Genomic DNA, 26,098 nt, shown 5'->3' with positions numbered 1-26,098 from the left:
TTTTTTTTTTTTTTTGTTGCTGCTTTTGATGAGTCTCTTGCTTTGTTCAAAGCACTAAGCTGACCCTCATCTGATTCATGATTCTCTAAGGCTAAGATGACGATGTGTGGGCGTTCTGAAGTGAGTCAGACAATGAAGATTTCTAAATAAGTTTAGTGTTTCATATATTTCAGATTTCTGTTTATGATACACAAATCCTTATGTGTTAAAAGACATCAACAAGCTGCTGTTTTCATTGGCTTAATTGGTCAAAGACACTGAAGTCAGTCATGTATAGCTTGTTAATTCTAAATACTTTCATTTCTTACTAACAGTGATGCAGTGTTACTTTTCTCCTTAGGGAAGATATTTGGTGTGGTTGCTTTCTGAGAGAAAAACTGATTAAAATTTCATTTGTGGGCATTTGCCAGACATGCTTCCAACCAGCATCTTTCTGTATGATCCAATGATAAATGTTTTCCCTGCATGTGGGAAGGTCACATCCATATAAATTAATGTGAGGAGTTACAAACATAATTTATGCCTAAAGTTAAGGAGGCATCTGAGCTTGAGCCAATGCATGTGCAGTCTTTCTACTGATTTTGGTGGCTTTTGGATTAGTTTGTTAATCACTGAAAGAACTGAGACATTCTTGATCATTCCTTAATTTCCCAGGTCATGCTCTTCATATCCTGAGAAACTGAATGCAATGACTTATAAAGTGAGCAGAGTACCTAATTTTTCCTTTCCTCACTCGAAGAGCCTGACAAAGACAATCAAGTTACACTCCCAGCCTAAAGCTCAGTGGTTTCTTTGCAAGGACTCCTGTGAGTGCTGGTTTGGTACCTATTTGCTGCATGAGTTGTTTTGGATTCTGCAGCTTTGGTCAGATTAATTGTTACAATTGTAAATTTTGAACAACTCAGCTACCTTGTAACTCTTCTGCAGTGGTGGAATCTAAAGAGGCTATTACAGGTGCAATAATTAGTGTTTGGTAGTGTTATCTGGTGTCTGTGTTACAGTTTGTAGCGCACAATAACTCCGAGGGAAACCAAACAGAATCACAGATTATGCAGAGTTGGAATGGACCCACAAGGATTATTGAGTCCAACTCCTGGGCCTCCTGTTATTTTGTACTGTATTCAGGGAACCAGGATACATTATGAATGATTTTTGTCTATGAACAAATATACAGCAGAATATATTTGACTTGTATAAGAAATTGGCAGTACAAATGAAAGCCATTCTGCAAAGCCCAGAATTACAGCTGGCAACTCAAGCCACTGGGTCTCCTCAAGCATCTCTTACAACAGATATAATCAGGTTCTTCACATCCTCGAGCAACTTCTGTATTTTCTTATATCTCAGTATTGGACCATAAAATGGAAGTTTAATATTCTGCCTCACGTTAAGGGCTTTTTGAATGCAATGCACTAAGAGAGCTATTGCAGCAGTACTGAAAAAGTAGATACCAGTTTATTACAGAATTACATGTTTTTGCCAGGGTCAGTAGAGCTTGGCTTGTCTGCTTTGACTGTCAGACTGTTCAGCTTTTTAGCTGAAGTTAAGCATTAGGTGATTCACTGTCTTCAAATTGTACTGTGGACATATAACTTATTCTAGTTATTCAGAGATGAAGCTTTGAGACAGATGTGTGTAGCTAAAGTAGCAAAGTACAAATCATAATGCAAATGTCTTTATCCTCATATATTTGGCTTATTTTCCACTTTAAGTGATCAAACCAATCTGGATTCTGTTTAAAAATACACATTGTCTGAGGCATTTTCATAGTACATGAAACACTGTAACATATGGCTTGCTTAAGGTACCTGAAGTTTTCCTTTTGTCTTCATTTGAAGAATCACTACAAAATGTATCATTTGAAGCAAGGTAGTAAAATCTGTAGTAACAAAAGGTCTTTCAAATCAGAACATTTCTTTCTTTATTCACAAAAGGTTACTTCTTAAATAAATATCAGCTTCAACTTCATCCATCTCTATTTATCTCTTGAAATTATCATCAGTTATCTAAATTTCAGCAGATGTTTTTTAGCTCATTTGAAATAGGCTTTACTGCTTTCTTAATTTAAAAAATTGACACATTAAGGATACAAATTGTAACATACAACTGAATTCTGGATGTGAATTCAATTATTTTTTGCTCTGCTTGAATAATAGATCCCTGCCAAAACCCAGTTCATTTGCCCTTCCAATCTAGAATGATTTTCTTTAGTTTGCAAAGAAAAAAAACCCACATATTTATTGTCAAATGTTTTATATAAATTAAACCCAATTTTAATTCTGTCCTAAATCATAAAATTATTATATGATCTTTACTTCATTTGGGTTGTGAAGCACGAACCTTTTTTTACAAGTAGCTTATGCTCACTTTGTGGCCACAGTGCTCAACTCTCAAACAGTTAAAACAGAGAAGAATCAGAGCCAGTGATTAAGGTGTCACCAGGACTGTCTTGGGATTTAATGTAATCAGTGTCTGTTTCTTTTGTATTGTCTAATAGTTGCCTTAGGTTTGAGTGAAAAGAAATATTATTTAATTTTTTTACTATGAAAACTAAGTAATTGGTCTAAATTTAATTAAAGGTAAATCCTGTATAGTGTGATAACCAGAAAGTTAATAATTGTATTCTGATTTCCTACCTGCTAATTGATGAGTATTAGCATATTAATCAAACTTATATGGGCATCCTAATATTGTATCAAGTTGTATGTTGCCAAGATCCCAGTTGCTGATATGCTTTGAAAGCAGGGAAGTAAATTGTTGTTTAGGAGGGGAGAGCTGTCTCTCAAACAGGCTGGAAAGGGGGATACATTCCACATTCCGTGTTTTTCTAAGTTTAGCTTTGAACAGGGTTTTTCTTTTCAAACCCCTGTGTGTCCCATGCTGAGTAAAGGGAAAGTTATCAGTCTTCCCTATATGTTGAAGAGTTTTGCCAAAATATCAGAGACATTAGCAAATTGTAGTTTTCAGTTTATTGCAGGCATAAGACACTTGGGAATTCCATATGACACAAAACTAAAGACCCTCCCTCCCCTCAGTATTTAACAAAATGTTGCTGGTGGCTGGAATGTGTGTTATTTCCATATTTGCTCTTTCATTTGTCCTTTAACCTTTCTCTTGCGCCTGAAGTCTGTTTCAGCAATTTTTTCCCCATTACAAGTAGTTTGTCAGCTGTTACTTTTGATAGTTTTGATATTTTTTAACTTCTGATGTTAGACTGTTCACCCTCACATACTTTGTTTTGCATTTGGTTATTTTCTATTCAGAATACAGGGGTGCTGGTCTTTGCAGAGAGTGTTGATTTCAAAATATTTCCCCAGGTTTAGTTGAGAGCAATGTTTTATGATTGTTTCTGTTTATACACAATATAAGAGGGATCTCTCAGGTGTGTAGTAAGCACAGTACAGAATTTATTCATTGTCTGTCTGTGGGTGGCTGTGGGCTTCTTTGCCAAGCATCTACTGCAGCACTATCAGATCTCCACTTGTCTTCAGGTTGGAAGGAAAGTTCAGAGGCTGATATCACAGATCTGGAGACATGAGGTAGTTACCCTAAAGGCTGTACCTTTAAAATGTAATTGCAGGAGCATGGGTGCTATTGTGGAGAACCATTTAACCAGGGGAAGTCAGAGGGGTGGTGCAGTTAAGGGAGTGGGGAACTGTGGAGGAGCTGATCAGAGCAGATCGAAGGATGGATTCAAAGAATGTTGAGAGATGCAGGAGATGAATAATCTCTGAGGTCAGGAGAGCCAGGGAAGAATATTTTCATTTTATCAGGAACATGTTGCAAATGTTTACAGATCAAGGTTTAGCCTCAGATGGCTAATGCTCTTTTCAGGAAGAAACTTGTTTTCAACAGCAAAATCTAGCAAATTGAAAGAGTCATAATGGTTCTGCAAATCAGGTATTCTCAGTAAAGGAGATATTTCTGAAGGTCTTTTCATTATGAGTCCTTGAACAAGAGCGAGGGCACTTGGAATATTCATATAGATGAACTGTGGGAAATATAACTTATAGCTTGTATTGTAATATTTTTGAAGGACAAAGAAATGGCAGTGGTTTGTTTGAAAAACATCTAACAGTGAACAAAGTTTGCTGCTTTGAGCACAAAAGCATGCTTTTTCTTCCGCTCTTGGAGAGGAACTTTCCAGTTTTCCAATAAATGCATTTTAGGAAGACGTAAAACAAGTGTTGTAAATCTAGCAGAAGTACAGCCTTCTTGATGTTAGAGATCTATTTTCTAATTCACTGCTTTATCATTATCTAGGTTTTACATCTGTTTGAGAAAGTGTACATATAGACTACCTACTTAAGTAAACTGAGCCCTAGGGGTCTGGGATTATTTTCTCTCCTAAAATTGTAGCTGATGATAAAAAGATGCAAAGTTTGTTAAAAATCTCCTGAATTCATTGAGAGCTTTTCACTGTCTTCCACAGGACTTGAAGCATGCAAAAAAATAGCTATATGCAAGATTTGGTATCTAAAATGTTCTGTGGCCAGGAAACATCTGGAATGGAATGAAAATTGTGATTATCAATGTACCTGTTGCATCCATTTGCAGGACAGATCCAGTTGTCTAATTTATGCAAGTAATGAAGAAGGGGAAGTGAGATTAAAAAAAAGGAGTTACAGAAGATAAAAATTTATTTTGAACCATTGTCTGGGAAATATTAAAAAAAAGAGAATGCATTCAAGATGATAGATTTAGAAGAGATTGTCTTACTCCCTTTATTAAAAAGGTAGAGTCCTCTGTTCTCTGCCAGTCAGTTCTCAGAGAGGATGGACACAGCTGTGATCAGTAGTTCAAATATCTGTAGGCTTTGTGGCTTGTGGCTGCTGCAGGGATACAGCCAGGTCAACACAGGCTGCCAGGTATTGCCACCTGGTTGATTTTGTACAAAACAAGTAATGCCACAGCCAATTAGTATCAATCAGCATCCCCAATCTGTGTGGTTTTCTCAGAAAAATTAGGTAGGAATGGAAGTTACCTTTGTTGGGAATCTTGGCAGGAAGAACAGATCTGGAATAAGTTTGGACACCAAATTACACTCTCATCACATAAGCCTACCTTAGAAAATGTGTTGTGAAGTAGTTAGGCCTGAGTGGGAAGGCAGGCTGTGCTGGCACCCCTGTTGTCCCCATCCTGTAGTTACACAGGGCACAGGAGATTCCAAGGCTGCTTAGTCCTGTGCTTTCCCCCACTGCTGAATTGCGGCACAGAATGATGATATTCCTGTCACAGTGGTGCTGCAGGATGAATGAGAGCCCTGTGGTGTATTATACAGAGGGGTTGCTGAACTCCCCATGAGGCTGGAAAATCTGTCTTGCATTTGAAGGACTGAGGATTCGCTCATTTTTAGTTTGTACCATTGCCTTTAAATAGTAACACTATTGTAATTTTACTTATTATAAAGCAGTAATTTTTATAACCTACACATACAGGTTTTAATGCAGCACCAGACATGAACCAGTTTGTTCTTGCAGTTTTATATATATATTTTTTTATATGGATATGAGCATGAGAGCTGTTATTAGAGTCATGATAATCTCTTTTACTTTCTGTGAGATGGAACATTCTTTTTCTGTATTTCCTGAACATATTCTTATCGAATATTTACTGGATATTCTGATAATATTTTTCAAAGATCACACAGTATTTGGAGTTCAGGTCCTATGGTGGATTCTGGTACTTGATTATTTTTGTCCTGAGTCAGACCCATAACACAAAAAACCCCATATGCTTCCTCAGCTTCAGTTCTGCTCTCAGCTTCTTTTTTCAGAAATGAGAGGTGTTTTTCTGTTTTTTGAGAAATTAGATGATTCTTCACACGCTAATTCATTCCACTTAGGTCATAATGATTGTTTCAGTCTGTCAGTTCTTTTGAGGGCTTTGGAATTGTTTTTCTTACACCATTAGAGTTCCAAAGTGTCTACACAGACAGGTTATTAGCAAACAAAATAAATGTTTTAGACTCATGGCTCCTCTTGGAAGGGACCAAAGTATCAAACTGAGGTAATGTGAGCTGTAACCGGCTGCAAGGAGAAAGGAAGCACAAAAGAACAGCAGGGAAATTGTAGAATGAGGCAGTTGAATAATTAATGTAAATAGGCTAATTGCTAATGTGAAATGAGCTTTCTTATTTCACAATACATTGTCCTTCTTGACTGCTTTTTAACTGGAAGCTATATTCCAAAGATTTGGCATGTTCTGAAGATAGAAGGCAGGATTTTTTCTTAGCAGGCATGGCAGACATTTAGAATGAGAGATAATAAAGAACATGTGAGCACAAAGGGGAAACAGGTGTGGTGTGCAAACAGTCTCACGGACATAAACAGGTCAGGTAGAGAGCCCAGACAGTGCAGGGTTAGTTAAAAATAATAATTTTTAAAAAAGAGGCTTTTCAAGTTTGCATCATGTACTTCTTTACATAAGTGAAGAATATTGAGCAACTTTTTCAGAGTTTACTCCCAGGTGAATTTACTGAAAAAATATTGAAAATCAAATTCCTTTACATTTTGAAGACATCTTCCCCTTTCACTTAAAACACTTTTAAGATTTTCTTCTCCATCTGCTACTGTTAGAGCATGCCATTGTGAGCAATTATGATTTTGCTTAGTAAGCCTTCATGGCAGCTTACAGTATTTACTGTATTTTTCACTACAGTTCTGTCTCCATTTTGAGCTGGTCTGTGTGTGAGTACATTTCTCTGTTACTGCAGCTCCTTCAGGCTTTATCACATTCCATAAAACAGAGAGAGGCGTGTCTGGATAGAAAGCTCTGCTGTTAATGTTTAGATATGAAAAATCATTTATAAAAACCATGTGATATAAGAGCAAGAGTTATCTGGAAGAAATCATATGTAAAGACATAAAAGTCATTTTACATAAAATAATGAGTGTTACACACAAGTAAAAAGCCCAGACATCCACCAAGGTTGCTTATAGTAAGACTGGAAGGAATTATGATTATTTGATGGTAACCAAAGGAAATGCAGAAGACCTCATTTGTCTGCCCAGCAGCCTGAATCTGAGCAGTGGTACCCTTTTACAGGTACTGTAGTCTGGTCCTTACCTGCTGGACCATGCTTTCTCCTTCCAGTGGCATTGTGGATGTGTCAGTTGGAGTTTATCCATGCACAAGGTACTTTTAGATATCAGTCACTATCAGCACAAGACATTCAGCTGGTACTGTGCACTTTTAAGTGCTGTGTCTGTTTTCTCATCACTCCCTCTGGCATACCACAGGTATCCTGTGCAGAACCTTGTTAGTCCTGGATAAATTGCCCATATCCTGCTTATTTTTAGTCTATATCTAAGTGTCTATCAGCCATGCCTGCAGCTCTTGTTCCTTTGCCGGCACACTTACAAGAATGTGCTTACTCTTTCACAGGCTTCTGTATATTTTTTCATCTGCTTACAGCAGACTGAGTTATATTTATTATTTTATCTATTTAAAGCCCAGCAAACACTTGCAGACCTGAGGTCAGTAAATTTCCCTGATTTCTCAGAAGCTGGATGCCTTATTGGTCCTTCTTCTTGCTCGGCTAAGCATTGAGCCTGCAGTCCTATTGATCCAGCCTCAAGGGGAAAGATTACAAGTTATTAGTTTGACAGCTTCTCTGAAGTAATACTATTTTCCTGCTAAGCAAAGACAACTCTCTCAAACAGGGTACCAGCAGGTATTGTGTGTAGTCATGCAGGGGGGAAAGCATGGGGCTGAGAGAGAATATGTTGCTGGTTTACCTTAATTCCAGTTCACCCAGTTAGAAGCAGATCATGACACTTGAACTGCTTTCCCTGCAGGAGGTAAACAGTAAGAGATGGTAGAGAAAGAAAAGGAAGAGATTTCTGTGACTGCGGGCAACTAACCTGTGTGTGTCACTGCACTGTGTGCTGCTGGCATGGGGGCAGAATGGGGTGGAGTGAGGGAGACAGAAATTTGCCTTTCTCTTGCAAACATTAAGGGAATGACAGCTTCCTTCCCTTTTCAATTTCAGAAAGGTCAGTTCTTCCTTCTTCTCCTGGCCTTTCAGTGAATGGGATTGTCAAATCACAAACTCATGACTCTTTTGAAGAGGAAAAGTTCCAAAAGAGCCATGCAGGTTGGCACACTGATTGGCATTGGCTCTGACTGCTTCAAACCCTAGCTCTCTATCCAAGGTTAACATCCATGATAAAATACACAAGAGTTCTTAATCCACAGTGGAGAGGACTGAGATCTAAATTAAATATAATTCCACGGGTCATTCTGCCACTGCTGCTACCACTGCTTCTCACAATTAAACACAGCATGGATCTTTCATGAGTGCCTGTGATTACTATAAATTCATTCCAATATGCTTGATAAAAGGAATCTTTTCGACTTCAAGTGTGCAATAAACAGTTATAGATACTCAATCCAAAATACAATGAAGTAATAGCTCATTAGTAATGGGACAGAACTCCCTCTTCTGTTTTCTCTCTTGATGCTACTGTGTACAGGGTGGTGACAGGAGCTTTAAGAACCTTGATGGTGGGAGGAGCAAATTATTCTGCACAGTTGCTGTATGAGTTCAGTTCCTTTTATCATGTTTCATTCATGAAATTTAGTGTAAATGACAGACACCTAATTCCAGACTTTGTATTCAAAAATTAAGTAAAAATTTGTGCCTCCTTGTGTTTATAACTTTTTTGGAACTTGAGATGAAGTTAGTTGTCCACTAAAGTAATTTCTGTTTCTGAGTAGTGCCTTCAAACCCCTCATTCAGATTATCCTGCTGTGAGTTTGAGCCTAGCTGCTAACTCACTCACCTTAGTTTTATTGCTGGTAAGAAATGAGGCAATTTAGTGCCTGGTTTTTGGTGGCTTACCTGAGAACTGTGTCATACCCCAGGGGATGTCCTGAACTGGGTCACTGTCAGAGCTGCATATGGGTACTACACTGCCACTCGTTAGGTGTGAAGTTTTTACTATCCCAATGTTGTTCTCATTTGACTTTCAACAGTGCTTCAGTGTCTGGTTCACTTTATTTAGTGATTAAAGGTAACTTTTCCCCCTGAGGAACAGCACAAGAAATCAATGTTCAAGAATGCTGCAAGCAGCTAGAAAGCACTGTAATTAACAAAGCTAGCCTAAGGTTCCCAAATCTAGCCAAGTGTGTGAGAAGAAAAATTAGTTATCAATATTATGCCTAGATTTACTTTTCTTTGAGCTAGATAAAGAAGTACAGTTTCTTAAGCAGTTACAGAAAATGCTTTGTAGAAATTAATCTGAACCTGCTGTTTTAATTTGAATATGGGAAATTACTCCAGATATACTATGATTTAAATTTGTACCTCTTTTAGCAATAAAGGTTCTAATAATTACTTGATTAAAAAAACATGTCAAATGATTTCTTATGAAATCAGTGATGTCATCTGGAAGCATCTCACAGATAAAAATAGATTTCAGATTTCAGATTGCTAATGTACCTAAAAAATAAATGTGTTCTTAAACTTTACTCAAAGGGAAAAAGGAAAAAAAAAACAAAAACATTTTCCTTCACCTGAGAGAAAAGCATGTAAAGAAAGAACACAGTCTATTTTCTGCCTAGTTATCTGTTGAAACATTCAGCTGTAAAATTTGAATTTTCCAGGGCTCCATGTCAACTGTGGCTTTGTTTTTCTCCTCCTTTTGAGTGAGCTCTGCTGACACTGTGATTTACTAGTACACTTGTCATTTAGCTTTATGGAAAATGTGTCTTGACAGCTTCTTCAACATCCTTGAGATTATGGTGTTCTAGGTGAGCTGTAAGATATATGTGCTTTTAAAGACCATTGTGAGTGTGTATATGTGGTTATATAATCAGGGTCTTGTACTTTTTGCATCTATTAATTTAATTATAGAAAGGAGAAGGGCTCATCAGTAATTTTTGATTGTGGTTTGTATTTTTTGTTTAAAACTGAGGGTTTCCTTATTAGATAAAAACAAACTGAGAATGCATTCCACTACTTTTCTTCTCTCTAATTCATGGCCAAAACACTACCAGTATCCTCGCCTTGTACTCAAACATTGCTGTGGTGGCTGCAGAGCCAGTGGCACAATGTGACTGCCTTTATCAGCTGGTATCCACTCAGGGTATTCATGAGAGGCTATAAGCTGGGCCAAATCTGTGGCACTAGTTTGGGTTCTTCCTGAAATTAACAGTTTCACCTGGGAGCATGCAGCCTCCCTCAGCTGTGCCATGAGGCACATGGAACAACACATGGAGAAAGTGCTCCAGGATCTAAAAGGCAACGCTTGCTGCTTGAAGTCAAACTAGAGGTCTAAAGAATCCTGTTGGATGCAAGAAGAATCCAAACCTAACTTCCATGTAGTCAGATAAAAAGCATAGATACATCAATACAAATCAGTATCAATATGTAAGGACCAGTGGAAAACATTAGCAACTCTGGCAAGTTAGCAGCTTGTCAGAGGCTGTGGTGTAATATTTTGTTTACTACTATGTAACCCAATTATCTTCTAGACATTTCTGTGTTTGTTCATTGGGTAAATGCTTTTACTGTGAGACCATTGGATTAATGAAGTTTTATTCATAATGCATTCCCTGTGTACTGACTAGCAAATCAATATTAGCATAAATAAAGCCATTTAAACTAGCAATGTAACACAAAGGCTCCAAAAGAAGGCTGAACATTCATAATGCTCAAAAAACGTGACCAGCCTAGGTATCACTTCTCTGTTAGTAAACAGCAGAATTACAAAACCTTTCCTACCACATGTGTTCTATGTTCACTATTAAAGACATTTGTTCACAGCAATTTAACATGTGAATAAACCTTACTAAGCATGGGTGTCTGTGGAGAGCTTTGGGTTTCAGTTTACACACTAGCAGATTTTGAATATCTAAGAATCATTACTCATGTCAACATTTTACTTTGCTCTTTCACTGAAGTCATTGTGAAGCTTCTTTGTTTTAGGTAGAACTACAGATTAATTGCCTTTATGGAAAATAATTGAAGAATTCATTCAGAGATTCATCATACAGAAAATTATTTGAATCCATCTGCTAGTCTAAAGCCAATGCAGTTGTCTTCCTCTTTATAAACACTGACATGGTAACTTTTCTTCAGTGTTCTAAAATGTGCTTTCATTCAGTACATCTCATTTATTTTAAGATTTTTCCTAAGTAGTGCTATGATATATTTCCTATTTGCCTGAAGCTATAGTCTGTATTTTGGTTGTGCTGTTACATCCAAGTAAAACATGTGAAATGTCTAATAAGGACAGTAAGTTCAGTTTTAAGTCCAAATTTGAAGTGTTGAGATTTATATTAGTTCAACAAAATAATGAAAAACTGGAATATGTATTGAAAATAAACATTCTTTGTTTTTATAATGAAACATTTTATTGCTTTTATACAGGATGTATTGAAAAGCTTTGTAACAATGTGAAGAAGGAAAGATTGCCTGAGAATTACCTTTTTCTAAAATTATTTTCCTATTTTTCTAGAGATGAGCTTGAGAAAGTGGCACTGGTTGTTTTTCTCTGAGTTTTAACCCCTAAGGATTGCAGGCTTTTAATAATTTGGCTCATGACTGAATGCACTGCTTTTCCCTCCAGTTTTTACTTGTTGCTTTTCTGTTTTTACTTTTTGTGTGTGCTTGTGTGGGTGGGTTTTTGTATTGTTTTGGTGTGGTTTTTTAATGCTTAGTCAAGACAGTCTGATAAAGGCAGGGATACCCATAAAATATGGTGTTATAAACACATCTGCTTTGCTTTTGTTTGCCTTTTTACAGTTTGTGTCATGCAGCCACCATGATTTCAGAATATTCTTGTCCAATTTTCTGCTTTTCACTTGTCTTGATGAAATTTGCCAGTAGCTTCCTATTACCTAAGCAATTAATTCCTTTTCTACATTTAGTAAATACAGTTATTCTTTTTCCTAGCCATTTACAGCTCTGGCAATTGTGGCACAGGGAATTGCACTAGGATTTAATGTTGCTGTCTTGTTAATTTTGATAGAAAATCAGAGCATGTTACAATACTAAGTAAATTATTGCTATTCTTATTAGAAAGCTTTTTGGCAGCTGATTGTCTCAGTCCAGGCTGTGTGGACACGGGTCTGATTTTTTAATTCTTTATTTTCTGTACTTAATTACATGATGGAAAAATGGGTATAATGGGTCAAAACCTGCCTCAGAATAAATGGCTGCACAGTATACAAGGAGAAGTCTAATCAGGCCCTAGCTGTTTTGACAGAGTTTATGCTGATTTATTATATAATTTATTCAGGATAATATCAACCACAGTGTAGATATTATGCATTCCATGGGAGCTGAATTCAATCCCATTTTCCTCTACAAGTGGTATACTCATGATAGAGCATACAAATGGTGGGGTAACATCCTGCTTTTGGCTGGGATGGAATTCATTTTTTCTTAGCCCACAGCAGCCTTTTTAAATGAATGTTCATTATTTACTGTCTCTTCTATACATCCGTGAATGTGGCCATGTTTTTAGAACAGATTCCACAAAGGAGCCAGTCTGCATTGCGGACTTAAATGTTTGTATGCCTAAGCAGCCAAGTATTCACAATTCAGAAGCACCAATACTAATTTATGTATCAATACTGAAAGACTGTTAATGAAAAAGTATACATTTGGTGTTAGTATATAGTATTTTTCTCATGTCCAAATTATTTGGAGACAAAAAGAAGCATCTTACTTATTAAGAAGCATCAATATATTAAATGTGTAGTGTGGAAGCAGAACCTGGTGCTAAAATAAGTAAATATATAAGTATATCTATTAGCATTTAATTTTTTAAATAATGATTATGGATTTACATGCACTGTAAAGTATTCCACTCTTTAGTCAGTAAAGCTTACTTCAGAGAAAGTAAAATATGTAGCTGTTTTAAAAGACTGCACAGTTGAAGTTTTGTGCCTGACTTGTCTTTCTTGTTGAGATTAAACACCCATAGATTTGCAAGTACAAGTATTTCTTCTGACACTGTTTTGAAAAGAAAATCCTGGTGGTTAAATGCGCATATAGGCTTGAGAGAAGGAAGATGCTGCAAGTAAATAAAAATGTAAGGAGACAGGTTTTTTTCCAAAACAATCCTGAGACTGACAGTAGTTTTAACACTTGCAGTTTTTCACCCTTGTCTTCCACTTGCAGGCAGTGGGAAATGGGAACATCTCCACGCACTGAGTGAGCAGTGGGTCGAGTTCCAAATGCAGCTTGCACAGCAAGTCAGGGAACTGGCACTCAGTTCTCACTGTGATGTCTTCAGCAGGTGAAGTGTTCACTGACTGCTGATTTTGAATTGCAAATAATTTCTGCTTTCATATATTTCTTTAAATTATTTTTTAAAGGAGCCTTTGATTCCAGAAAGGAATCCCAGAAAGGATCCAGAAAGGAACCCCCAGCTTCACAATGTTTCCTCATTCTCTGTGTGTTCAGAACTGTGCCCCCCATGCCCCCTACTGCAACTGCCCATCAAAAGGAATCCCAGAAAGGATCCAGAAAGGAACCCCCAGCTTCACAATGTTTCCTCATTCTCTGTGTGTTCAGAACTGTGCCCCCTACTGCAACTGCCCATCAGCCAGTGCTGGGCTCTGAGATCTCTGCAGGAAGGTCATCCCAGCCAAGGCTACTTAGCAGCAGTTCTGTTCCATGCACTGTTTTTGCCTTTGGTCCATGTGTTCCCCCTGGAGAGTCACCTGGCACTATTGCCTTGGAATGAGTTGTACAAAGCCAAGAAGGTTCTACTAGAAGACTACTTTAATTCTTCTACTTTGCCTTTTTTCAGAAATCCAGAGTAAACAAGAATGTTGCTGTGGGCTTTGTTTTGCAATTGATTTGGTAAAAGCTCAGTCTTTCATGTTTCTTCATGTCTGTGTTTCCCTCAGAAGTATTTAGGAGAAACAAAAGCCTAATGATGGCTAGAGTTATGAAAACATAAATAGGTCCCAGGAGGGCTTTTCCTCTTCCCTCTTCTTGCACATATCATTTTTCTCATCTTTTTCCTTGATTTAGATCTAATTTGCATACTAGAAGGTTTTTCTCTCTCATTTTCAAATCCAGTAAACTGAGAATTTAGATGAGCAGTAACAAGGTGAGTAATGTAAACAAGTGAAATGCTTACAAAAGATACCCACAAACTAGAATTTCCCGTTTCTTGCTTGCAAGACCGACTGAATAAATACAAACATTCTGTCCGCCTGGAGAAAGGATGATGAATACTGCCCACTAACCTTTTAAAAAAACTGTCACACTCTTCAATTTGCACACAAAACAAAATATCAGTGACTATTGTACCAGGACAGAGGTGTTTCGGTTTGCTGAGCCAGGATCAGAGCATAAATCAGTTTCTTTGCTCTGTGTTTATTACTCCACTGTACAATTTCTAGCCCTGTCAGGTTTTAGTGAGATATTTGTGTTCTTTACTGATTAAGCAAATTTCCATGTTTCAGTAGACACAGCAAGGTCTTAATATGTACTGCATGTGTCACATCATGCACCCATCACAAAAGTTTATTGATGGTCTGTATAGCTTGCTATAGCTTTTTTGTACATAATAGAAATAAAAATTCAATCTCATCTGTATTGTAAGGAGGTGAATGCATCCTACAGGAATAGTATTTGTAACAAAATTCCCTCCTTGGATTAGTGTACTGATATTTTCTCAAGTTTGAAGACCTCTTCATGTATATATAGGCCTGGAAGTATTTAATGATTAAAAAACCCAACCAACAAAGGAAAAACCAAAACCCCAACCTTCCTGTTTTTCTTCCATTGAGTTCACTTGAACATTGAGGCTTCTCTCTTTGAAACATGACAGTGTTCCAACAGTGAAAACAGTACAAAATGAAATATTCTTGACCCATAATTTCTGACAATTTACTGATCATACATAGTGAACTACAAACAGGATTTTCATTTAAGAAGCCACTGAAAGTGGAATGTTTAACGGTTCCATCTTTTAGCATAAGCTTCTTTTTAGAAGCTATTTAGACAAGAAGAGAAAACTCACAAAAATTAAAGGGTAGTAGCAGAGATTTAATGTAGGGATTTCAGGTCAGAAGAGCTTACATCTGAAGCAAAAAAAAAAAGAGATAAAAGGTTAAAAGTATTTTGTGCTCTATTTTTTCTTCTGATATATGACAATAAGGTAAAAAGAGAAGAGAGGTTAACTTGTTTTCCTTCCAGCTAATGCATTCTATAGGCTGTTCTGAAAAGAAGAAAAGAAACCAACACGAGGTTTTGAGGAGACATTAACAGAAAAATTCACAGCTCTATGATACAGTGGTATATTCAAACACGTAATGCCAACACCTGTCTTTTATGTGCAGCACTGCTTGCTAGTGAATAAGGTGCAAATGTTTTGACAGTGGGTATAAAGGGTTTTTACAGTATTTGATAGTTGGATGTAGAATGAACTCTGAAGGAGACAATTAAGAGGTATATTTTCTGCAGAGTGCATAGGGAATTAACTGTGAGCTGCACTGGCAACAATGGATGTAACACACCTGATTTTCTGTAAACCTGAAGAAAAATACCCTTTATTGCTGCATTATTCATTTAGATGGGATTTTTTAAGATTCCCAGGGGAGTAAGGCATCTATTCCTTTCAGAATTTCAGTAGGTTTTTAACTGCTTTAGAGAACCTTATTCTTAGGGAATTAAGAAATCATCTGTGGACTGAGTTTGCTTTATTCTAAGAAATGTTGCACTCTGACAAAACTGAATCCACATTGGAAAAACCTCCAAACCCACCAATCAAAAAATTACCAAAAAAACCCTTTAAAAACTCCACCCAAACAAAACCAGTCCTATATATTTTTAACTGTGATACTTTTCCTTGAATTTCTCCTGTGTATAGAGACTCAAGACATGCATCAACTAAGTCTTCAAGAAGAGCTCATTTAGGACATGTTGGATTATCAAAGTGCCCCATCCTTGCCTAAAGGGATCTCTTGCCACCAGCAATACATTATTCCTCTGGGCCTTGGTTTGCTATACATGTCTATGCATAGCCCAGGGCATAGTTCCTATAGTGAGCAAGGCACACTGGAGAGATGGCTGAATCTCGCTGAGGTGTTGCTTCCCAATTCTGCATACGCCTGAAATGTGCCATGATGGTTACAAAGGAGAAGAATGGTGAAGAATGGCTAATGAGCTCCTGCTCACCTTTCTCCAGCACAGATTTATCTCTATCTCAGTTATGTTACTGCCTGCTCAACTCTTGAAATTGTGCAGAAGAGGTGGTGAGTGTGGAGCAAAGAAAACTTTCTCCAGGGGCTTCCTAGAGAGTCTCACTTCCTATGCAGCTCAGAGAAGGCTGGCCCTGTGCTGGCCCTTGAGTCCTGACATAACTCATCTGTGAGTATATTGCAAATGTGTGTTTTACCTGTTGATTTCTAAGTACAACCCAGCTTTGTCTACCAGTGCAGTTCTATGGAGACAGGAAGGTTTTATTTACACATATTTTAGGTTTTGCTTTTTGTGACCTATTGCATATATTTTCTTTATTATCAATATCCATAAATATTACTAGTTAATAGGACTTAGATTACCAGCCTTCAACACAGCATGAAATAGCTGCATTCTTACTAGCTGTAACTAGCAAAAGCATTACCTAGGAATTCAGGACCCCTTGGCTCTTGGATTCTGGCCACGACACTTCAAGCCAGAATTTGGAAAAAACAAAACAGCAAAAAACCACAATTTCCCCCCCAAACCTCAACAAACCTACCAGTTCTTGTGCTGGTTTGTTGTTTGGGTTTTTTATTGAATTTTTGTTGTTTTGTTATTTGTTGGTTTTCTAACTAATCTTGGCCATTTATTTCAATGTCTAAATGGAAACAGAACTCTTTTGAAGATCTAGTCCCATGTGAGTTTGTTCTGCCTTAACAGCAGATGGTGAATAGCTTCAACAGCTTTGTTTCTATTACCAGATGTCTTTGATTTACTCCCTTGCTTTGCTTTCTGGCCTTTATTGCTTCTATTCTGAAATAGCAGAGGCAGAGCTATTGTTACCTCTCAGCTATAGCTTTTCTCATACAATACTATTGATCTCTTCTTGTGGCATTATTCAAAAAAGCATTGTGACTAAAAGGAAGGGAGAGGGTGAAACCTCTTCCATAGCAGTATACTGTAAGATCCTATTGCTGCAAATATTTGTGCATGTATTTAGTTGTGCATGCTACTCTTGCTGGAAACACCAGAGAAATGACAATGCATGTCTTCTATTTATATATATTTATAATTAAAGGCAGATTGGTCTTTTTATATAGACATGACTATATGTGGTACTTTAGACCCTTTGTTATTTTTTGACTATTTCAGGCACAGCACAGTCCATAAACCACCACACTGATAACAGCATTCTTTAAATTCTGTGTGACATTGGCAGTCTCAAGGATGACATAAAGTATTCAGTCGAGACATCACCCTGCTGTAGATTAATTGTGTCCTTCCCAATGAACAACCAGAAGCATATTCAGTTTCAGGGTCCACGTATAGACTTGCACCTGTGGGAGAGAATTGGAAAAGTCAACCTGAGGAAACTTGCTTTGAGTGATGCTTTTCCTTGAGAGTATAAACCATAGCTGCTCTAGTTCTTCCACTGCAGGGAAGCCATTACTTCAGCTTCCCTGCTTTTATGCTTTTGGTCTTTCTGAGTGGCTGAAGGAGCTGGGTTTTTCATCTTCCAGACCAGAGATGGTTGCTAGTGTCATTCAAGTTTTGCTCCAAGCCTTTATTATCCCACCTTATTGTGGGACCTCAAAAAGGTTAGATCTAGTCTTAGTTCCCCAGTTTCAGTTTTCATCTTACCTTGTATTGGCTCCTCATGAGCATCTTAATCTTCTGTGGGCTCTGGAAGCTCTGCCCCCCTCCATGAGGTTCACAGAGTGTTCTCAGAAGTTGCTCTTTCTCCTCCTGGCAGTGGCTCATCGTAACGCTGCCGTGTGACACAGCCTGTCAGCTCCTCTGAAACCACACTGTCTGCATTTGGATCAATCCCTTCTGAATTTCTGCTTACTTGTCTGATTATTTCTTTCAAAACTGATTGCCTTCATTCAGATTTTGGCCCCAGGCAGGTTTGAGCTTTACTTCCAACTGCATGATTTTTTTAAAATTGTAATGAAATAAGGAGAAAAACTTATGATGTAGTTTCCTCTCAACAAACCACAACTTTTGATTCAAAATGCCTAAGACCCTAAAACATGTTCTAAACAAAGTTATTTTTCAAGCTTCTATGGTGTTTTTTTTTTTTTCCTGACATTTACTTCAGCTATTTTCTTTCTTTCATTGTGAGGTGTAATCCAAATTTTGACTTTGAAATTAAGTCTTGAAGAGAAGAAGTTGCTTTGGAAATTTTTGGCAAAAAGTTTGCCATTGGGAACTTTTTTATTTTAAATGCTATATTTAGAGTAGTATATCTGCCTAGCTCAGTTTTTCAGTTCAAAAAAATGGAAGGGTTTGGCTGATGCTAGGCAAACTGATCCTTCTCTCTTATGGCCATTTTATCACTGTCTTTCAAATTATATATATTCTTATATATTGTTATTTAAGAATATCTTTTCTGATTAGATCTGCCTGTATTATTGAACAAATATAGTCCCAAATATAGTCCTCCTATTCAGGAGTTATCTGCTAATTCCTCATAATTCCTTGTGTATACTTATTTATTTACTGTTTACAGTTGCTCTCATTGTAATGTGTTTTTATGACCTTTAGCATGTGAATCATTCATGTAGTGATTGCCAGGCATATTTGTATTCATATGGGCTTTCATCTAATGTCATTGAAAACAAAGGAGAATGTGGTATTGTCTTCTCTCTGGGTCCTGATTAGTGACCTACATTACCCTGGTTAGATGTCTTAAGTTGTATTAGCAGAATGGTCTCCTTCTTCTGCAGTTATTACGTGTGAATATTCATAATTGTTCATCAAATCAATTTAGCACGAGATAGAAGGCTTTTCATAATGGTCGTGAAAGCACTTTTGCCATGAATTCTTTCATTACATTGTTCTCATTTATTCATGCCAGTATTTGTAACACTTTTTCTGAGTAAGACCTCATGCACTGGAGTGTTTGAGATCAAGCTAATGGAAAAAATATGAGAAGAGAAAATATCAGCTGAGCAAATAGCTTCTATGGCAGAACAGTAAATGAAAGCTTCTGGGCTGTGTTTGTACCTGCTGTCCCTCTAACCTTAGCTGGCCTCTTGGCATATACACATATATTATAATATACATGTATTATATATAATATTTATTTTATATATGTGTGTGTATATTAAAAATATATTGCCCATTAAAGGCTGAATTATCTTTTTATATAGACATGACTATTACATGTGGTACTTTAGAGCCTTGGTAGGTTACAACAAAGGATGTGATGTTACTTTATCTGTATAACGGTAAAAAAATAATTCTAGGCTTCTATTACATAGTTTATGTTCTTGGCAAAATTTATCAGCCTTGGATTCGTGCTTGGTGTGGCATTCTTTCATCAAATATATATGTACTTCATCTTGAGTTTCACTCAAGGATGTATGTAGGATAACCCTGAAAGTAGAGTGGCAAACTGAGGTGTCATGGCAGAATCTTGCAGAATAGCATTTTCTGCTGCTGAGGCTCCTGTAAACTTGGAAGACAGCATTAGGATTTCTTAGCTGGGCTTATTAAATTAATAATGAACTCACCACTTTTCATATGAGCTTAACATACCCTTAATGTTAGGATGATCTTTTTCCTGTTTGAAAGATTGGTGGCAGTAAACAGAACATAATTACAACAAAAATGTTAATACTTGCCTATCATCATCTAAAACTTGTCCTGTATTTTAAAAATGAAGCTGTTAGTTAAGAACATGCCAGCTGATGATGAATGTTCTATGATTTGAAATAACTGTTTTAGAAAATGTTATTCTCTCTGCTAAGATTCCAAGCTGCTAATATGTATAAGCATTAAAAAACTGGACCGGGCTGTCCCTTTTTTTATCTTTTTAAGAGATTAGCAAGAATAAGAGTGGGGGGAAATTAGTTTTCAAAGCATCAGTGATTTCTATTCAATATAATATATATCATTAATATCCTAATTAACACAGATAAGAGCATTTGTGATTCCATACCTCTTACTGGAGCCTTGGAAAACCAGGTTTCTTGATTTTAGTTAAAACAATTTAAAATGTAGGGGTTTCACAGATGTTGTCTATCTTTCTGAACAGTGCCACTCTTTTCTGATTGTCTTGAGAACAGGATAAAGTTTTTAAAGGGTAGAGGGAAACTTTCATTGCTGTAATAACTACCCTCTGAAGAATTGAACCAGAGAAAAATAAAATAACTGGGAGGCAAGGAGAGGGAGGAGATGGAGGGGAGAGATGATTTCTTGTGAGATATTAACAGAATCAGGAGAGTAAAAGGGAAGAGAGTGGCTGGCTGATAATTTATTACACCATCTTTAGCAGAAAAGAGAATTAAAAGAAAAAAAGAACTTGGCTGTCAGTTATATAGCTTTTTTCACCTATTCAATGTTATGAAGTGCCCAGAACAAAAATAAGGTCTGGCAAAGAAGATGGCACTGTGTGGAAGCCTCCAGTGTTTTAGCTCCACTGGTGGGAGTTGAGAGCAGGTGAACAGATTGTTTGTCATTAAACTAATAATGCTAAATTAATTTCATATTATATGCCTGATAGTGATTCAATCTCTAAAAATATCCTAATAGTGCTCACTGTATAATACAACCACTCCTTTATTATAACTCTCTTTGTTTTACAAATCCTCTATATTCATCCAGACTGAATTGTCTAGTCTACCTCATTCCTTTTCAGGGCTGCATAACAGTTCTGGCACTGTTTGGAGAAGAGGTAGTTACAACAACACCCACTTCCTATCTCAAAAGTTATCAGCATGCCTTCACTCTAGAACTACAGTATAAATACTGATTTATGGTAATTAATGTAGTATTTGGTGGTGATGGCACTGTGTATCCTTTCCTGTCATTAAATGCTCTGAGATTGGTAGTGTGACTCATCTACATTTATTTCCAGCAGAGATTTGTCAAGGAAGTAACCATCATAATCACTAATAAAACATTTCATGAATATTTAAATTAGGCCAGTTTGAGAGAAGACTGGTTTAACAGATACTGTGATTTCAGAATCAGATTTTGTGTAATTCTTGGGTACCTGGTATTGGGATGTGATGGTGAGGCTTCCCATAATACGCTGTGTCATATGGATTCATATTGGTCCTGTCTTTTCATTTGAACAGAGCTGAAAAATTTTTAATAATTCATCTTGAATACCTTCAACACAAGTATTTTGAATTTTGAAAAGTGCATCAATTGACACTGTTGCTGAGCAATTACTTGCTGTTTCTAAACAAATGCTTATGTTTGCATTGCCTGTTTTTCATGTCTGGTGCAAAGATGATGCAATATCCTTCATAAAAGAGAAATGTGTGTCATTCAGCAGACTGTATACGTGCGCATTTCTTCTTAGTACTGAGGGTATTCCCAAGGGGACCTCTGAGCCCCATTGAGATTGAGCACCAAGTAAAACTGTAAAAGAAATTAGTATCCTGAAAGTAGACAAAAAATTGAAAGGAGATGTTTTTCTGCCTTTCCTAATACCACACAGTGCTTGCTTTTAGTACCCAGACCTCCTCAGTCCCTTCCTATGTCTCCCAGATGCATAATTTTCCTTAAGGACTTAATTAGAGCATTGCAAACTTTCAGGTAAACCCTTCTCTGTGCAAACTGATAATCCCTGAACTGTGTTTTTTATTACTCTAAAACAATGTGGCTATTCAGTACTTGGACTCCATGGGGCTCTCTCTAGGACATGTGTAGGATTCTACGATGAGAAGCAGTTCCATTAAATATTACATGCATTGTTTAGAGAAAGTTATGCCCACAGAGAGTAACTTTGGAACATGTACATACATTATTTACTGACGTATGTGCCATGTTCACATTCAGGATGGCCTAATTCAACATCTGCTTCTGATGAGAGTGAGCATCTGGTGTTTCACAGATAATTGAGACATGAGCTGACTGTCCTCTAGGTCGACCAGACAGACTGGAACCAGGCTCTCTGGGTAGATGGTAAGACCTAGTTTAGTGCCAGGTGTAATTCTGATCACACCTTTGTTGTAGGCTGGGATCAGAACAGGTTTTATCTGTTATAACCTCTATGCAAGCACAAGTACCAGCAACTTCAGTGTTGTGCCCCAGAATCAGAAGGAACAAGAGAGATGAAGATTTTTCCAACACAAAAGAGTAAAATGGGAAAGTTTTTGGAACTCTACTCCCATTAAACCTTTTCCTCCAATTTACCTATATGCATCTATAGGTGTGTATCTGTGTGGATGTACAAAAGCAGGGAAATTCTTTTTCTCCTGGCACTTTGCTTTATGTTCCTTCCATAGGACCTATAAAGCAGTTATAACACAGTCTGCAGAACTGCAATACAATTGCAAGTATCAGAAATGCATTGCAAATTCAAGCTTCAATGCCAAGCTGTGCTAGTCTGCTTAAATGACAGCTTGTCCAGAATTTGCTGGTTTGATAGACCAGTTGCATTTATGCACTTCCTTTGAAAAAGAAGTAACGATGTGAAAAAGCAAGTCTTAATCATCAAATTAAAAAACATATCCCACCAGACTCCATCAAAACAACAGCTATCCTTCAGAAGCAAACAGCATAAACATTGTCTTCATCTCCTCCTAGACTCCTCCTAGAAACGTTCCAGTCTTCAGAAGTTATACCATTGTGATTTCACTTCTGTTCAGTGTTTGCTGCATTTAATTGCCTCCGGCAGACCTGTTACCTGCATAACCATGGGGTGTTTTCTTGCCAGGCGTTATCAGTCGTCAGGAAGCAGAGGAGTTGTTGATGAATAAATCTGAAGGCGCATTCCTGGTGCGAGTCAGTGAGAAAATCTGGGGCTACGCGTTGTCCTACCGCCAGCAAAACGGCTTCAAGCACTTCCTGGTTGATGCTTCGGGGGATTTCTACAGCTTCCTGGGGGTAGATCCAAACCGACACCCAACACTCACAGATCTGATTGATTTTCACAAGGTAACACTTGCTAGGTTGAGATCAATAGCTGAGTGGAATGGATTAATAATTTAATGAGGAGCCATGTAGCTTGAAACCACACTGGAAAATAGCAATGGCCATAGTGAGAAAGAATATTGCACACTATGCCCAGCTGTAACATTCATACTTCTGTTGCAGTGAATCAGAAGGTTTTTCCCCTTATTTCAAATGCTCCAGTATGTACTTGTGTCCCCTTATACAGTGTGTACTCTCCTTGGCTACAAATGGCCTAATAAGGGCTGACAGATGTAATGCTTTCTGAGCCTCTTTGCTGTGGAAAATTGGATTGGAAATACCACAGAAAGGTCTTTCAATGAAATTTCAGCATTTTTCTACCTTTGATGTGAGGGCTGTAATGTGCAAAAGCAAGAGAGTGTGACCCTGCGCTAAAGAAGGGAACATGGACGGGCTCTCTTTTAGGGCTGTGTTAAGGGTCACTCCTTATTACCCAAAACAATCTTGCAAGAGGAATTTACTATTCGACTTTAGATGGGTTTGAATTACTTTACCTCTAGGTTCTGTTTCTTGTTGCCAGACTGTAACTAAATAGTAGTACTGTTCCTGAAAGCATAAATTGTTTTCATCTTGCATCTCCCTGTCTTCATCAGTTTTAATTCTGTTTTTTTTTTCTTAGCCACCCTTATAGTTCCTCTTCATCCTTTCTTTTCTAGTTCCTCATCCTATTTTATCCTTTTCTCACTCTTTCTCAGCGTAATTCTATAAATTTTTTGCTCCTCCTTTTCTTCACAGCTTTTAATTTTTAAAGTATTCAGTTATTTTTCTTCGAAATTCCCTGTCTTTTAAATCTTGTTTTTATCTCACTTGTTTTGCAGCATCTGTTTAGTGTTGCCTTAGTGTCCATCAGAGATCACTATGACATTACATGACCACAAATTATATTTCCACATGGGGAGATGGTAGGTGTAGCATTTGACTAAAATATATGTCCTCCCCTAATTTAAAGAAAACCTTTCTCAGTGGCCACCTTGTCAAATCCCTGACACCCTTCTTGTACAGAATGTCCTTTTGGCAAATTTGGGTTAACCAGCTAGGCTGTGTCCCCTCCTAGTTCTCCCTTATTCCCAGCCTACTCTGCCAGCAGGGCCTGAGTGGCAAAAAGAGAAAGCCTTTGTGCTGTGCCAGCAGTGATGAGCAATAGTTAAACTGTTTTAGCCACAAATTCAAAGCACAATGTCACAATGGAGCACAGGCAGCTGTGAAGTTCCATCCCAGCCAGCCAGCCCCAGTGCACCCGGAAAGAGTCTAACCAGGGCTTTGTCAGGGACAGAAAAGCAGGCATGCACACCTCAAATGCAGATTATCAGGTTTTGGATGTGGAACCATTGGCTAATGTAGTTTTCCCTCTGGTCCTGATGGCAACAACCAATTCCAGCCATCTGTGTTCCAGCTATGTTCCTTTATTTTCATCACAGCTCACATTAGGCAATCACTGCATTAGGAACGCATCTATTTACAGACAGCAGTAGATCACTTGTCAGAAGCAGAATGGCTTTTAGTTCCTGCCATTTAAAAAAAGGAAAAAACTTGCTTAGGTGTCCGTGATAAGAGTTAATAGCTGCCCCAGCAGTAAGCCTAGGAAGGAAACCAGTTCACCTTTTATACCAACACACAATTCTATTTTCCCTGTCTAGCTTATGGCTATATTAAAACTGGTACCTTTGGCAATCACCTCAGGAGGCATTTTATCATGTCTGTCACATGGTTTTCTTAGAGTCTTTTCTGCCTGCCTTCTCTGGTGAAGTACACTGTCAATTATCCCAAAACCTCCTGGTAACCCCAAGCAATCTGTATGTGACTGGTGGTGATGTGGGCACATTTTCCCTTGCAGCTATTGCTATATTTTTTGGAAAAGGTGCTGCTTTCCTCATGACTATTTTTAGCAAGAGTATACTTCCCCAGCCCAAAGGTTGCAGAGAATTTTTTAAGGGCCTGAGGAAGGCTGGCATAACTAATTTTTTACTTGCTTATACTGATTGACTTCTTTTTGTTTCATTTTAATTAAAAAACTGAGAGGTCACTCAAGCAACTCAGCTTGCAGACACAAGGGGGTGGTAACTGTTAGCTGGAAGAACAAACCTTACAGAATATGGTGTGAGTGTGCATCTTCTGTGCATAGGTGCTGTGAGTACAGACTGCCTTTTCCTAGCAAGGGCAATGTCTTTCACCTTGCTGTCATCAGTCAGAAAGCTGTTACTGTTGTGTGTGAGCACTCAACATTAGCTCCTGCTCAGTCTGCCTGGGGGCAGCAGCATGGTGTGACTGGCATCTGTCTGTTCAATTAACCCATGAGAACACCCTCTATAAGCATCTGTAGTTGACTTCCTAAGTAGTGCAGTGACTTACAAGTCATTCAAATCAGAGTCTCTTGTGTGCGCTGATTTCACTCTTTGACAGTAGCACAAGTTGCTACCAGCGTAAATAAGAGATAAACAAAGCATGAAGAAAATGATTAACCTATAAGATCCTTCTGATGGTCTGTAATTATTTTATCAAGTGTTTATTCATAGTTGCTTGCCAGTTACAGAGGAGTAGTGCTGGCTACAGCTGTTCATCTCTGGCTGAAAAAATAGCCTTCATTGCTATTCTTAGAAGGTAGATGCGGTTTAGATCTCTGGTATTTTAATTGGTTTTATCATTCCAGGATGAAATCATCACATCCTCAGGTGGGGAGCTACTCCTGGAGCCATGTGGACAGCAGAAGAATCCACCAGACTACAGCCCTTTATTTGAATAACTGATCCAGGACCAACAGGAATGCATTCTGGATAAGTGTAGTAATAGATAGTTACAAAAGTAAACAATGGAAGTAGTTAATCCACTTTCAAAGCCACTGGTCTTGTGGCCAAAAAGTATCCTCATTAGGAGGCCTAAAATATTTCTGGTTTGCATCTGAATTATCATCATCATTTTTCATACTGCTAGCACTTGAAAGGTGAGAAATTACCAGCAAATTGCAAAAGAGGACTACTTCAAAAAAATTTTCAAGGGGTTGTAGCCAATTGC

The 26,098-nt window shown here is 37.7% G+C and overlaps 1 protein-coding gene across 2 annotated transcripts in view; it reads left to right on the top strand.

Annotated features, from left to right (window-relative positions):
* SH2D4B (SH2 domain containing 4B) overlaps nt 1–25,829 on the top strand; it is a 57,587-nt gene extending 31,758 nt beyond the window's left edge. For both annotated transcript variants that reach the window (XM_041405018.1, XM_041405017.1), the window contains exons 7-8: nt 22,833–23,053; nt 25,737–25,829. In XM_041405018.1, coding sequence (XP_041260952.1) covers nt 22,833–23,053; nt 25,737–25,829 — 314 coding nt within the window. The remainder of the gene's footprint in view (nt 1–22,832; nt 23,054–25,736) is intronic.
* Nucleotides 25,830–26,098: the final 269 nt, after the last annotated feature.

This window comes from Onychostruthus taczanowskii, unplaced genomic scaffold (assembly GCF_017590055.1).
Source record: "Onychostruthus taczanowskii isolate IOZ18803 unplaced genomic scaffold, ASM1759005v1 scaffold22, whole genome shotgun sequence".
NCBI lineage: Eukaryota > Metazoa > Chordata > Aves > Passeriformes > Passeridae > Onychostruthus > Onychostruthus taczanowskii.
This window is presented reverse-complemented; position numbering and strand designations above follow the sequence as displayed.